This window comes from Panthera pardus, unplaced genomic scaffold (genome assembly GCF_024362965.1).
Source record: "Panthera pardus isolate Hobbes unplaced genomic scaffold, ASM2436296v1 HiC_scaffold_2, whole genome shotgun sequence".
Taxonomy (NCBI): Eukaryota; Metazoa; Chordata; class Mammalia; order Carnivora; family Felidae; genus Panthera; species Panthera pardus.
The window spans coordinates 41,963,722-41,978,388 of NW_026526765.1; the positions used below are offsets into that span (position 1 = coordinate 41,963,722).

The 14,667-nt window shown below is 55.2% G+C and overlaps 1 protein-coding gene across 1 annotated transcript; it reads left to right on the forward strand.

Moving 5' to 3' along the window:
• Positions 1-592: 592 nt before the first annotated feature.
• On the forward strand, positions 593-12,016 carry PCYOX1L (prenylcysteine oxidase 1 like). Its single transcript, XM_019464379.2, has 6 exons — positions 593-746; positions 4,447-4,653; positions 6,377-6,551; positions 8,102-8,313; positions 10,434-10,574; positions 11,059-12,016. Exons 1-6 carry the CDS (start codon positions 659-661, stop codon positions 11,718-11,720), a joined length of 1,485 nt encoding a protein of 494 aa, XP_019319924.1. The 5' UTR covers positions 593-658; the 3' UTR covers positions 11,721-12,016.
• Positions 12,017-14,667: the final 2,651 nt, after the last annotated feature.

Genomic DNA, 14,667 nt, shown 5'->3' on the forward strand with positions numbered 1-14,667 from the left:
CCCGCGCCTTTGTTTAAGTAGAAGGCAGAGATACAAACTGTACGTAGAAACTGCAAATACACGTCGGTAACAGCAGTCTCGAAAGCATCTGGCTCGTTTCCACGCATGCAGCGGGTAGCGCCTGGCCACCATGGCTGCACGCCTGGTCAGCAATTTGCTGCACTTGCAGACACTGCCGAGCGGGATCACGTCCCTTATCTCACGTGACTGTCACAACCACTTAGAAAGGCAGAGCAGGGAAACCGAATGAGACACAGAGAAGGCACGTTAGAGAGCTAGTAACTCGCAGCGGCTGGGCTTGAACCGAGGCGGTCAGAGCTTCGGGTCTCCCTCCCATCAGGGTCCCCCGCAGTGGGGCCCTGGTCCTGATGCTGTATGGTCGAAGCGCGCACACCTGCGCGTGGGCAGGACGAGCCAGCCAATGAGGAAGCCGCATCGAGGAGGCGGGACGGGGAAGCTGCTAATGACAGAGCCTGCCCGAGAGGGATACAGCTAATGAGGGCCTCTTGCTGGAGAAAGACGGCCGCTCGCCCAATGAGAGGCTGTGACCGGCGGGCTGAAGGCGGAACAGCCAGTGGGGCGCCGGGGCGGGGCGGCGAGCCCAGCGCCAACCCGCGAGCGACCGAACCCCGGCGTGCAGCCCGGATCGCCGCCCGCCATGGCCCGCGCTGCCCGGCTCCTCGCCGCGCTGGCCGCGCTCCTGGCCGCCGCCGCCACAGGCGGAGATGCCCGGCCCAGCAAAATCGGTGCGGGAAGGACAGGGTGGGGGGCTGCGCGGGGGAGGGCTGCGAGGGAAAAGGGATCGCAGCGGGGAGCTGCCGGGTGGGGGAAGGGGAGGGAAACTGGGCGAGGGAGGGGTCTTCCGGAGAGGAGCTGGCTGGGGAAGAGGCGAGGGACTGAGAGTGGGCGAGGAAGGGGACCGGCGGGCAAGGTGCTGATCCCGGGTGGCGTGGGCATGTGGCGACGCCTGCCTGGGGCTGGAAAAGAGGCTCGGGGCAGGACTGGCCACAGATCTCACCAGAAGGTCCACGGACATTAAGCATCTACGGTGGACCTGGCTCTTTGCCAGGTGCCCCGATGGATGACAGAGAGGACTCGGTCTGGGTGATGTCATTCATGAATGAAGGCTTATTGAGGGCCGTCAGTGTAGCAGGCACAGTGCTCCGTAGCTCCTGTCTGGAGGAGAGACGGCGCAATACAGGGAAGTCGGTGGTAAGGCCGAGAAGGTACCCTGATAGGGAGAGCATTTCCACCCACCCCTTCAGGCCTCTGGGAGGCCTCTGGAGGCTTCCTAGGAGTAACGTCTAAGCCAAAACCTCAGGGAGACTAGGAGACCGAGCCCGTGGTAGATCTAGTGGAGATAGATTTGTTGGACGACAGGGAAGAACTTTTAACAGCAGTCATCTTGGTTTTTATTACAATGTTTCATTTTGAAAAATTTCCAACACGGGCAAAGTTGAAATAACTGGATATACAGTGATCATCTCTGTGCTCGCCACCAAGATTCTGCCAGTAGCAAACTGCTACCGTACTTGCATCATTACCTAATTATCACCCACCCGTTAACGGGTCCTACATCTTGATGCATTTCAAAATAAATCGTGATCATCGGGGCACCATGCTAAATACTCCCATCGTGCATATCACTGGCTCGAGTTCCCTATTTGTTTGCAGTTTATTTCTCGTCACAGTTGTCACTTTAACTCTATATGACTCCCAAAGATGTTCAAGCTCCCTCACATATAAAATTCCCACGGGCAGAGATGCTAGGCTTCTGGGGGGGGGGGGGGGGCGGGGGGACAGAGCCCTACTCCATGAAGCTGCCCTCTCTGTACCCTTGTTGGCAGGGAAGCATGTCCCGCGGGAGCACCACAGACTTACTGGGCCAGGACAGGGCTAAGGCTCCTTTGGATTACAAAACCACGGCTCAGGCCATGAAGAGGTAAGACAGACAAGCCTGCCAGGACTGAGAGTTTAGGGCTTTCTGGGGAGAGAGAAATCCTGAGAGCTAGAGGGGAGAGAGAAATCCTGAGAGCTAGAGGTGGATTTTGAGCCAGGCTTCGAAAGATGGGGAAGTCAGGCAGGCCGTCTCTGGAGGTGCGGGGCCCTCCCCCATCTCTCAAAAGTGGGCAGCAGAGTTCGCTGAGTCTTTCCAGCTGGCCCTGCCCACCTGGCCCCAGAGGTCACCCAGGGCAGGACGCTGGGCAATGCCAAGATGCCCCATAGCTTTTTTGACTGTCCTTAGCTGTCTGACAAAAGCTTGACTTCGCCCTTGGTGATTTGGACTCTACACATGAGAATGAGGAAACTTCCTGTGAGGAGGGCTTCACCCTCGGACTGCTGGGAGGTCAAATCTGAATACCTCAGTGTGGCTTTGGACCTTTTAAACGTCTCACCCCCGACCCCCCCCCGCCCAGTTCCACATGCCCATGTCGCTGTGGAGAGTGTTTCTGCTGCCTGGCAAACGACTGTCCAAACGTTATTTCCCCTATGGAGCCTGGTCTCCATATCCTCAGGCAGAATTCACTGCTTCCTCTTCAGGATTCCCTGGAACCCTGTTGCTTCACTTGGTCACACGTTGTCCTAGCTCATTGTCCATGAGTCTGTCTGCCCACTCCCTGCATGAGCTCAGGAGGACAAAAGCCTTGCTTGATTCGCTTGTGCCCCAGCACATCTTATCATGGACTAGAGAGTGGGCGTCAGGTTGTGGGGGTTGGATGAGCTGGTTCTCGATGGGGTGAGCTCTTCTGCTTCCCTATAGCCCTATGGGCGGCTTCCAGGCCTCGTGAGAGTAGTTCCTCTGAAAAATGGGTAATCTGGGACTCCGTCGCAAATGGAGGGGAAGGGAGCACACCGCTTTGTAAAGGTTAAGGGCATTCTTGAAAATGGCTTTGTCAATACTGGAAAGGAAGAAGTGGTTTGTTATTTTCAAGATGCAGCAAATCCTTAGCTTTACCGCCTGCCAGGATCTGGGGGCATAGTGAGCCGTGCCCGGTCCTTAAACGAGGAGAGTGGAGGATAATGTGCAAGGGCGAGCCCCAGGGTAGGAACGTGTGCTGCAGGGATATGTGGGAGTGACACCTGACTTGTCTGCGGTGAGCCCGGCAAGCCAAGCTACAATTACAGGCGGGGGCCACAGAAGCAGCGAGGTGAAAGGTGACAGCTTTCCTGAGCAGCGCAGGCAAAGGCACAAGTGTGAGACAGGCAAGTCAAGGCAGACAAGAAGGTGGAGTGTTGGGCGGTGGGGCGGGGAGTAAGGCCGTGGAGGCCAGATCATAAAGAACCCTGTAGTTTTGCCTTCTTGACAGGAGCTGGTGGTCCGTCATGGGTCCAACACGGGTCTAGTGAGGACAGATCACACCAGATTTGTCTCACTTTCTTTTTGGACCGAGTTCCACAACTGTCAGATGAGAGGGAACCTGTGTCTCAGATACGTGGTGGGCAAACATTGTGGGTAGTGTGGCTATCCAGTGCCATAGCCTCACAGCTGCTCTGCTGGCTTTGCACCGTGCTATTCAGTATTAGCATCGAGATTAGGATCTGCCTGGACCGTGGTTCCTAGGAGCACCTCAGAGCCCACGTTGCCAGTGAAACGTTTTTATCAATGACTCGGATGAGAACACTCATGGCATATGAACCAAGTTTAGAAATAGCAGGAAGGCAGGAGGCATAGGAAAGACAGCACACGATAAGATCCAGAAAGACCCCAGAGCCGAAACTTTGGAGCAAGACTCCAGACCGGTATACAGTGCCCGGCATGGTAGTGAGCAACCCGTCACAGGGTGTATTCCAGTCTTGGCAAACACAGATGTAAAAGAGATTTAAGTGCCAGGTGGTAGGTTGCATTAGACCAGTCGTTGGCTGACGTCTTCAGGCAAGGGCCAGAGAATAAATAGTTTAGGCCTGCCACCATAGCATGAAAGCAGCCATAGACCCACTACAGAGAGTGTGGCTGTGTTCTGATAAAACTTTATTTGCAAAAACAGGCATGGGCCTGGATTTGGCCCATGGGCTGTAGTTTGCCGACCCCTGGGTTGAGTTTCCAAACACTGTTCTAACCTAACAGTACCTGTCAGTGACCAAGTTTTCACCAATTCATAGTGAAATAAAAACGGGGACAATATAACGAGTTTGTGTAAGATTAAATGTATTCTCTTTAAATGATCCTCCAGAATTTTGAGATTTCTTTCCTGCTCTTTGTGCTGCCAAGGTGTCCCTTTCATGACAAAAAGAGGGTTACTAGGTGACAGTTTTCAGGTTGTCCTTTGCTCTTTTTTGATAGCTTTACTAAACACTAGCCTGCAGATTTCCTTTTTGAGATGGCATAAGCCGATGAAACGCAAGGGCCTGGGAGCCACCACCCAGGAGGCCGCGAGGGTGGCACCTGTATCCTCACGGCCTTGCTCTCTGTCTCTCCCCTCATCTGTCTCCCGGGCCTGCTGACAGCCGTGGTGGGGGCCGGGATTGGGGGCTCTGCCGTGGCCCATTTCCTCCAGCAGCACTTCGGCCCCCGGGTGCAGATCGACGTGTTCGAGAAGGGGACCGTGGGCGGCCGCCTGGCCACCATCTCAGTCAACAAGCAGCACTATGAGAGCGGGGCCGCCTCCTTCCACTCCCTGAGCCTGCACATGCAGGACTTCGTCAAGCAGCTGGGTGAGTGCACCGTCCCGGGGCTCCAGCACACAGCGCCCGAGGCTGGCAGCAGCCTTTGGGCTCTTTCCAGATTGCCCCAAAGGTCAAGGCCGGAAGGTCACGTAGCCCAGTCTCCTCATTTTACAGATGGAGCAGCTGAGACCAGGGAGGGGAAGGCACTTGCCTGAGGTTACGCCGTGAGTTAGTTGCAGAGCCCGGATTAGAGCACAGGTTGGACTCCCAGGCCAGTTTCCTTCCCTTTCAATTTGCTGCCTCTCAATAGCCATAATGACTTATGGCTTCCACATGACATGACATAATGACATAATGGCTTCCACATGCTGTGTGCTTGCCAGGTACCCAACATCCTTCTAGGCGGTGTGTAGGCATTACCTCACCTCCAGTCCTCCCTCCTGCAAGACCGGGGTTGTATCTCCTGAGGAAACGGAGGCTCAGAGGGTGTCTACACCTTGGCTGGGGCCCCGCAGCTAATGAGTAAGAGAGCTGGATTCAACCCCAGCAGCATGTAGCAAAGCCACAAAGACATACACTGTTGGACGCACAAACTCGGCTTCCCAGAAGGGATCCTGCAGGTATACTTGAAGATGTGCTAAATGGCATGCACACAGGGTTATTCATTACAGTGTTGTTTGTAGTAGCAAAAGGTTGAAAATATCCCACGTGCCCACCCACTGGGGTCTGAGAGTAAATATTAAGTAGCCAGCAGACTGTTCAGCAGGCAGATTGAGGAAGTCCTTTATGCCCAAGTATAGAACAGTCTACAAGACACAGTACGTCAGGATGGTGCAGAGCAGTGTGGGGGGGGGGGGGGAGGAGGAAGAACCCCCTAGATATATACACGTATGAGCGTTTGCAGAAAATATGTCTGGGAGGATGCTGAAGGAATGTTGCCCTTGGGATGGGGGAACTTAGTGGCTCGGGGACAGGAGTAGGAGGGAAATGTACAAAAACCTGTGGCTTGGGGCAGGTCTATAACCTCTAAGCCTCGGTTTCTGCATCTTTAACTGGGATGCTGTCACCTGTTCTGCCTCTTCCCAGGCTGAGAGAGGATAAAGTGAGATGCTTAAGTCTCAGGGCTCTGTGAGCTGTAGCATGTGGAAGCTTGCAAAGAGCCGTGAGTCCTTCCGGGCGGTCTTGGTGTCCAAGGCCACCGTCCGAGAGCAAGCCCTGCAGCTGTCCAGCCCCTGGACATTCCGGGATGACATCTGAATTTCCCTCCCTCATGACTGAGTGGATCCCTGTGGGGGAAAAAAAAAAAAACTGAACTGGCATATTATTTACATTGTCACGTCTTTATTGACTAGCCAGCCCAGTGCATTCATTTACTGTTTTATTTATTTATTTTTTAATGTTTATTTATTTTTGAGACAGAGAGAGACAGAGCACAAACGGGGGAGGGGCAGAGAGAGAGGGAGACACAGAATCCGAAGCGGGCTTCAGGCTCTGAGCTGTCAGCACTCAGACAGGGGCTCGAACTCACGGACCGCGAGATCGTGACCTGAGCCGAAGTCAGACGCTTAACCGACTGAGCCACCCGGGCGCCCCTCGTTCACTGTTTTAAACAAGCAGCAGAGATGAACAAACTGTAGCGTTCATATTCCCTTTAATGGAGCCCGTCCATTTGCATCCTTCAGGAGGACCCTGCGTTTTGCTTCAGGCACCGCTAGATCTCCTTGGGGGCCCCGTGAGAGGGACCTGAGGGGCTCCTCCCTGTCTCCCTCAGGGCTGAGGCACCGGCGAGAGGTGGTGGGCAGGAGCGCCATCTTCAGCGGGGAGCACTTCGTGCTGGAAGAGACGGACTGGTACCTGCTGAACCTCTTCCGCCTCTGGTGGCACTACGGCATCAGCTTCCTGAGGCTGCAGATGTGGGTGGAGGAGGTCATGGAGAAGTTCATGAGGTACGGTGGGGCAGGCTGCAGGCAAGGCCTTCTGGAGGGAGGGAGGAAGAGAGACGAGGAGGGACCCAGGTGGACTGTAAATTGTCGAGAAGGAAAAGGGACTTCCTTGCGCGCGTGTGAGAGCCCCGCACAGTGCAGGGATGGGTCTCTGGTGTCCCTTCTTCCCTCCGCTGAACTGATGATGAACTAAGAGCCTGGGTTGCAAATACAGCCACCTGCAGGGGGCGCACCAGGGATGTGAATGAGTGCAATAGAGAGGGGGCAGAGAAGAGGAGGGAGCAGGTGCCCTGAGGAGCAAGGCCCCACCGAAGGGGGCAGCCAGGTGTGGCCGCGTGGCAATGCTGACCTCATGTGGCGAGATCTTCCAGTTTTTTGGAAGAAGCTAGAAACCCAGAGTTATGTGTGAAATCTGGTTTTTCAATACATGCAACCAATTCATCTTATAAATAAGCAAAATGAAGCATGTATAGGCCTCACGCAGCCTGTGGGCCACCCACTTACAAGCCCTGCTGTCCCCCAGTTTCCCCATCTAGAACAGCCTCCTTTTTTCACCACTTCCCTCCTCCCTGGGTCCCAGTCTCCTCCCCGGCCCCTTCAGATAATGAGGACAAGTGGTCCAGTGTCACTCTGTCCACTTCCCACAGTTCACCCACTTGGCGGTTGGCACCCCAGCTCTCCCCTGTATGTCCTCCCCGCCTCCTCGCCCAGATGTGGTCATTCAAGGTGGCCCCCTGGCCTCCTCCACTTTCCTCACCTCCTCAGCTACGCCCTTCATGGCACTTCTTATATTTTCCAGGTGTCCCCCAAAGGTTATGTCCTTACCCCTCTTATTTCTTCTGTTTCTCTCCCCCGTCAATTTTGCCCAAACTGACAACGCTGAGTTTTTTCTTTCGCGGGAGAGGAACTCTGTCTGGACGTCCCATTGACGATCAGAGTCAACACGGTTACAAAGCAGCCCAGGCAGAGGCAGCGTTTCGAGGACCAGTACCAGCAGATGAGTCCCAGCAACCGCTAGTCCCTGAGACCGGGACGGGGGGAGATGTGGAGGGATGAGACGGGAGCTCGGGGCTACGTGAGAGCCTGTTGGATGGAGCCGGACGGGAGGCCAGTCTGGGCTAGCACAGAGCACGTTGGCGTGAGACAGGCGCCATCGGGTCCAGTGTGGCCCCAGAAGCCAGCGCAGAGCCAAAGCCACTGCAGACGGGGCAGCGTCTGTGGGGGCGGGCTGTGGCCCACACTGCCCGGCAGTCGCCCCCCAAGTGAGAAGTGGGCTGTGCCCTCACAGGGGTGCCGGAGTCGTCATTTAGCAGAGCCGTGATGTGAAGCCAGGTCTAGTGGGATTCCAGGGTATCCGCCCCACCCTCTGCACTGTCACTGTGGCTGGGAAAGGACCCTCAGAGTCAGCAAACGGGCCGAGTAATCAGCCTTCTCTCCCCCCTACACAGAGAGGAAGGGCAGGTCCCTGCTGGGGCTCTCGGGTGCAGTGAGCCAGCAGTGGGCGGTCAGCCTGAAGGCCTTTCGGCACAAGGGCTCCAATGCGTGTCTTCCAGGATCTATAAGTACCAGGCCCATGGTTACGCCTTCTCAGGCGTGGAGGAGCTGCTCTACTCGCTGGGCGAGTCTGCCTTCGTCAACATGACCCAGCGCTCCGTGGCCGAGTCCCTGCTCCAGGTGGGCGTCACTCAGCGCTTCATCGACGACGTCGTCTCTGCAGTCCTGCGGGCCAGCTACGGCCAGTCCGCGGCGATGCCTGCCTTTGCCGGTGAGCCTCTGGCCCTCGGCCTGCCTCCTGCCCTTCCCCGGGCCCACAGCGCCCGGAAGGGGCTGGGCTCCCCGTAATAACCTCACTTTTACCAGGCCTGGTTGCCTAAGCACCTTATTGCCTCAACCCTATTTGATTCTGGCCATCAGTCCTCCAGGCTGGCAGGAGATAGTGTTCACCCCACTTCTCAGATGATGAAAGGAAAGCTGAGATCTAAGGTCCAGTGTGTTTCGACCACTGAGTTTCAGGAACTGCCCCACTGGGGCCTCGGAGCCCCCGGGTATTCCTCCGTCAGCGCGTCTCCTCTCCCCAGCTCGTTACTGGGGCCAGGGGGCATGTGCACGACGTGCCCTGCGCAGGCTGGGTCCATCCCTCCTCCTAGGCTGCTGACATGGAAGGTTCAGGTTCATGGTCCTCTTCTCGACCACTCACGCTTCCACCCGCTGGCTCCCGAGCATGACCTCCAGCCCAGACCTCCCTCCAGGACTGCACATTCACCAGGTGCCTCCACTGGGAGGCCTGGCGGGCACTCAGTGTGGCCAGACCTGAACGCCTGACCCTTCCCCTCAAACCCGCCTCCCCTGCGGTCTTCCCAGCTTGGTTGGTAGTAGCTCCTCTGTGTGGCTCCAGCCAAAACCTTGACTCGTTCTTTCTCTCATATCCACCACATGGTATGTCAAGAAATCTCATCTGCTTTGCCTTCCGCATATATCCAGGGTCTGGCTGCTTCCCACCGCCATTTCCTCCCTGACCTGGATTACTACAGGTCTCCCGCCAGGTCCCTCTCCCTGCCCTCCTGCCCCCTTCCCCCTGCGGGCTCTTCTCGATACATCAGCTGCAGGATCCTTTTAAAACAAAAGACACATCATGTCAGGCCTATGTGTAAAACTCTGTTAAGGGCTCCCGCTTGCCTTCAAGTAAAACCCAGAGCCCTTCCAGTGGCCTTCAAAGCACCGCCTGGCCTGGGCCCCACCACCTACCTGCTCATTCATCCCTGCTCCAACCACTCCGGCTTCCTTTTCATGCCTCCAGCGTTCCAGACACACCCCTGTCTTGGGGCTTTTGGGTGGCCCTCCCTCCACCTGGAACATTCTTCTCTGGTAAACTCTTGCTCCCCACCACGTCTTTGTGCAGACGTTCCTTTTCATGGAAGCTACCCTGCCACCCCACTCCTGCCCGCAGCAGGGCCAGTCCCCCTACCCTGTGGCCATCAGCTTCTAGCCGCCTATTTAATCTACTCCTTTCATTTCTCCCCATTAGGAGGTAGGCTTCCCAGGGGCGGGAAGCTCTGTCTCCTTTGTTTACTGGGTATCCCAAACACTTAGAAAAGGGCCTGGACCATTGGAGGCACTCAGCCCATTTTTGTTGGCTAAATGAATGAAAAGGTTTGTATTTAGCAAGTACCTCCCACGGCCCGGCTGCTGTTCCTCTGGCTGTTGGCATGGTTACCTCCCTCCCAGCCTTCAGGTCCTGCCAAGTGTCCCCTCAGCGAGGCTGTCCTGCTCCCTCTTCCAGTACTTGTGTGTATCCTTCTAGATACAATTCATATACCACACAATTCGCCCCTTTATTTTTTTTTTAAGGTTTTATTTTTAAGTAATCGCTACACCCCACGTGGGGCTCGAACTCACAACCCCGAGATCAAGAGTTCAGTCACCGACTGAACCAGCCGGGTGCCCCCAATCCACCTATTTAAAGTGAACAATTCAATGGTTTTGAGTGGTGTAGCCATCATCCCAGTCAATTTTGGAATATTCTTGTGGCCTCCAGAAAATCCCATAACCGTGGCCATCACTTCTCCAGTAACCCCCTGCCGTCTAACCCTGGGCAACCACAAATCCACTCTGCGTTTCTGTGGATTTGCCCCTTCTGGGCGATCTGTGTAAACAGAATTTTACAATCTGTGGTCTTTTATAGCTGGCTCTTGTCCTGAGCATATTTTGACTTCATAGCATTGTAAAGTTTGTTGTATTTGTGGGTGTGTGTTGCCTCTCATTGTCCGTGTTGGGGAAGTCGGGCCTGAGAGGGAGGGCTCGGCGGGCAGGATGGTGCTGGACTCTCCAGCCACACAGCCCAGTGGTTCTGAGAACCCACTGGCCGCCCTCCCCCGCTTTGCCTAGGAGCCATGTCGCTCGCTGGGGCCCAGGGCAGCCTGTGGTCTGTGGAGGGAGGCAACAAGCTGGTTTGTTCCGGTCTGCTGAAGCTCACCAAGGCCAATGTGATCCATGCCACAGTGACCACTGTGACCCTGCAACAGACAGGTGAGTGAGCAGAGCACGGGGTGTGGCCACTCCATTCCTAGACCCGTGCTCACCTCCACCACTCTGCCCCTAAGCCCTGGTCTTTGATCTGCGGGGGAGCGGTTCCAACAAACCCGTGGAAAGCCCTGGCACTGCCGAGTGACGCCAGAGGGCACTGTCGTCCTGAGTCAGATGTCAGAGCCAGAAAGCTGAGACTTGCCTTCATCTAGCCCAGTTCATTTGACCACGGAGGACTTCGAGCCACAGTCTTGCCCAGGTTCCTCCAGCTAGTCCACAGCAGAGCTAGAGCCAAAGCTCAGGTCTCCTGACTCCCAGTCCAGTGCTCACCCTGCAGCCACACCGGCATGGAAAGCCCGGGACCCACCATCTGGACAGCCCAGGTGCACGGGAGTCTCATCCCCTCAGCACTAGGCCCCAGGGGGAGATCAGTGGGTAGAAACCGAGAAATAAATCGACTTTTGTGCTCTATTCTCTCTCCTTCCAGAAGGGAAACCCTTGTACTACGTAGAGTATGAGAACGAGGTGGGCAATGGCTCTGACTTCTATGACATAGTGGTCATTGCCACCCCCCTGCACCTGGACAACAGCAGCAGCACCATCAGCTTCGAAGGCTTCGACCCGCCCATTGATGCCGTCCAGGGCCCTTTCCAGCCCACCGTCGTCTCCTTGGTCCATGGCTACCTCAACTCTTCCTACTTTGGTTTCCCCGACCCTAAGCTTTTCCCCTTTGCCAGCATCCTCACCACGGATTTCCCCAACTTCTTCTGTGCCCTGGACAACATCTGTCCCGTCAACATCTCGGCCAACTTCCGGCGGAAGCAGCCGCAGGAGGCAGCCGTTTGGCGAGTGCAGTCCCCCAAACCCCTCCTCCGGTCCCAGCTGAAGACCCTCTTCCGCTCCTATTACTCGGTGCAGACGGCCGAGTGGCAGGCCCACCCCCTGTACGGCTCCCACACCGGCCTCCCGCGCTTCGCCCTCCACGACCAGCTCTTCCACCTCAATGCCCTGGAGTGGGCGGCCAGCTCCGTGGAGGTGATGGCCGTGGCTGCCAAGAACGTGGCCCTGCTGGCCTACAACCGCTGGTACCAGGACCTAGACAAGATTGACCAGAAGGATCTGATGCACAAGGTGAAGACTGAGCTGTGAGGGCTCTGGGGAGATCCCGGAAGGTCCATCCCCGCCGACGATAGATCACCCCCGCTAGCGGCCACGGTCGGGCAGGCTGCGCTCCCCCGCCAGGCCTCGCTCCGGCCCCTCGTGTGTCAAGCTGCTTCTCCTTCCGGCGTGGGTCCAGGTGGCCCGCTCTCTGCCTCTCTATCTTAAGGATTCTCACAGTGTTTGCTTCTTTTTAAGGGGGAGAATGAGAGAAGGGAAGGAAATTCCAACCCGTGTATTCATTTTATTTATTTTTTTTAAGAAGAAATAAAAATCCACCCTCTCCAGCTGCTTCTGATTGGGTTTTCTAACTAGAATACGGGGATCATTGGGAGGAAATACGGGGAAAGAACTATGAACCAGATTTCTTTATTGTTTTTCATTGCCTACTCCCAAAATGTGTGTGAGGCAATACCTACAATGAAATACAGGTACCAGACGGTTACAAATAAAGTAGAAGGGAAGATCAGAAAACATCAGACATGATCAAAGCTTCCTCTGTACTGTGCGCTTGCTAGATGTGAGATGCTTAGCTGAGAACTTACTAGACACCAGCCAAGCCTCTCAACAACACTGCATGTCGGGAGACGTGACTGTGGTAGGACCTAAGGAAGAGATGGTGACCTCAGTGGAGCTGTTGGGATAGCTCTGAGCTTCCTGACATCCAGTGGGAAAGGGGAAATCTACCAGGCCATAGGAAGAGAAAAGCTTTCCCTCGGCACCTGGAAGAGTTGGCCATTGTGTCCATTATGCAAGGGTCGAAGAGTGATACAGTGGACCTTTCTTGCAAGAATACCGGTTCCTAGGTGGTGGAGGGTGGTCCAAAAATATCCTTCAAGTAGATGGAGGCCCAAATTGGCTTTGAAGTTGTTTTTGCTGTGCTGAAGTGATGGTTGTGTCAGTGAAGAAGACGGTGCCTTTAAAGTGCACGTAGCACGTACCTGTTGGTTATTATAGGAATTATGAAGCTGGCACATCAGTAAGAATGTTCTACCTCTGGTTGAAGTAGTAGAAAACCAATCTTAAAGTGGCTTCGGCAATAAAAAGAGGTTTTATTGGTCATGAGAGTCCAGGCACAGGGCACAGGGCAGGCACCACCTCTGTGCTGTGCCAGCGCCGTTTTTTCTCTCCTGGTCAAGGATGGCTGCCAAGAGCGCCCAGGGCCAGCGGTCTCGCACGACTGTGAACACAGTGGGCTCTGGGCCAGCTGGGCAGTGGGCCCCTGCTGAACCAATTCTCTGTGACCGAGCAAATGCCGCGTGCTAATTGGTTTAGGACTCAGCTGCTAGACCAGTAATAGGGACACAGGGGATGAGACGAAGCTGATTGGCTTAGAAGAGTCAGGTCCCTCCCCTGGAGCAGCCTTATCCAGACTACAAGTTAGGAGATGCGGAAAGGGGGTTAGAGAGAGGCACTCTGTCAACCACGTGCAGCATGGGGCTGTGCCCTCCCCCTCTTCTCAGGGCCAGTGGAATCAATATGTAATGACATCCTTTCATGGTCTGTGTTTGGAATGAAGATGTCACGGGCTGTCCTATTGTAACTGATGATCATTGGTATTGGACCAAGGCCAGTTTCAACCTTGTCCCTGGTAACCATCCCTCCCTTGCATCCCTAAGGAGGTGCGCACAGAAGAGGCAAATGAGGACAATTACATCTGATCCCCAGTCCTCAGCTGGGACTTTGGCTGGTTCTTCAGAAACTTCCTTTATCTGGGTAGACAGGCCTGAACAGCTCAGAACCAAGGCAGGCCAAAGTGCCCATGCTGACAGCTGGCCTGCTTCCCCAAGTCCAAACCTGAGAACTGGATCTCACCACCTCTCCGCCTGCAAGGAAAAGCCAGAGATTCCTGAAGATAGGAGACGGGATCATAAGTTCCAGCAGGAAGCCTTGGCCCCAGGGCCCACCCCAGCCTTCTCAGACCAGGACAGAAGCCCCCAAGGGCCCACAGCCCTCTGGGAGAAGAGAGAGCATTTGCAGAGACAGCCCTATAATTTGCCAAACAGAGCAGGAAGGAGGCCACACTCATACTCAGTAGTCCTGGGGCAGTGTGGTGGACATTTAAAACTCTTTGCAGGGTCTCCATCCCTACAGCGGGTGACCTAAGCAAAACTTGAACACTTGAGGGTATGGGAGATGGTGGAGGATAGAGCTGGGGGTGGCTAAAGAATGGGAGGGGCGAGAGGAATGCCTTGCTCCCAATGCACCATTTTTAAAAAAATTTTTTTAACGTTTATTTATTTTTGAGACAGAGCATGAACGGGGGAGGGTCAGAGAGAGAGGGGGACACAAAATCCAAAACAGGCTCCAGGCTCTCTGAGTGGTGGGCACACAGCCCGATGCAGGGCTTGAACTCAGGGACCGCGAGATCATGACCCGAGCGAAGGTGGGAGGTTTAACCGACTGAGCCACCCAGGCACCCCCCTACCCCGCTTGACACACCTTTGAAGGAGCAACCGGAGCTGGGGCAAACCTTGGGCTCCCCCTAGAGGCCTCTGTGCATGCGTGCATGCATGCATTCAGCATGCATTCATGCATCCAGCCCTGCACTCTTTTGCACTGGACACCGTGCTGAGTGCTGGATATGCAGATAAGGCCCCTATGCTCATGGAGTGGGGGGTTCTTACCAGACAGTGTAAAATATGAGTCACACATAGACTCAAACCAAAGGAGATTCCTGGGCACAGTGTAGACCCAGCTCTCTCCTGGGACCTCCAAAGGTCCTGAGCTCCCTGCTGCTGCCTTTAAACCAGGGGACTAAAAAGGGCCAGCTGCCAGCCCAGGCTCCCAAGGCCAAGTTCCTAAGCTGCAGAATGGTAACACTGGGAAAGACCCTGAAGATCCAAAATCCCATCTGCTTGTTTCACAGACGAGAATACTGAAGCCCAGAAAGTTAGGAAAAAGCAACATCCGTATAAAACTAACCGGCACTTACAGA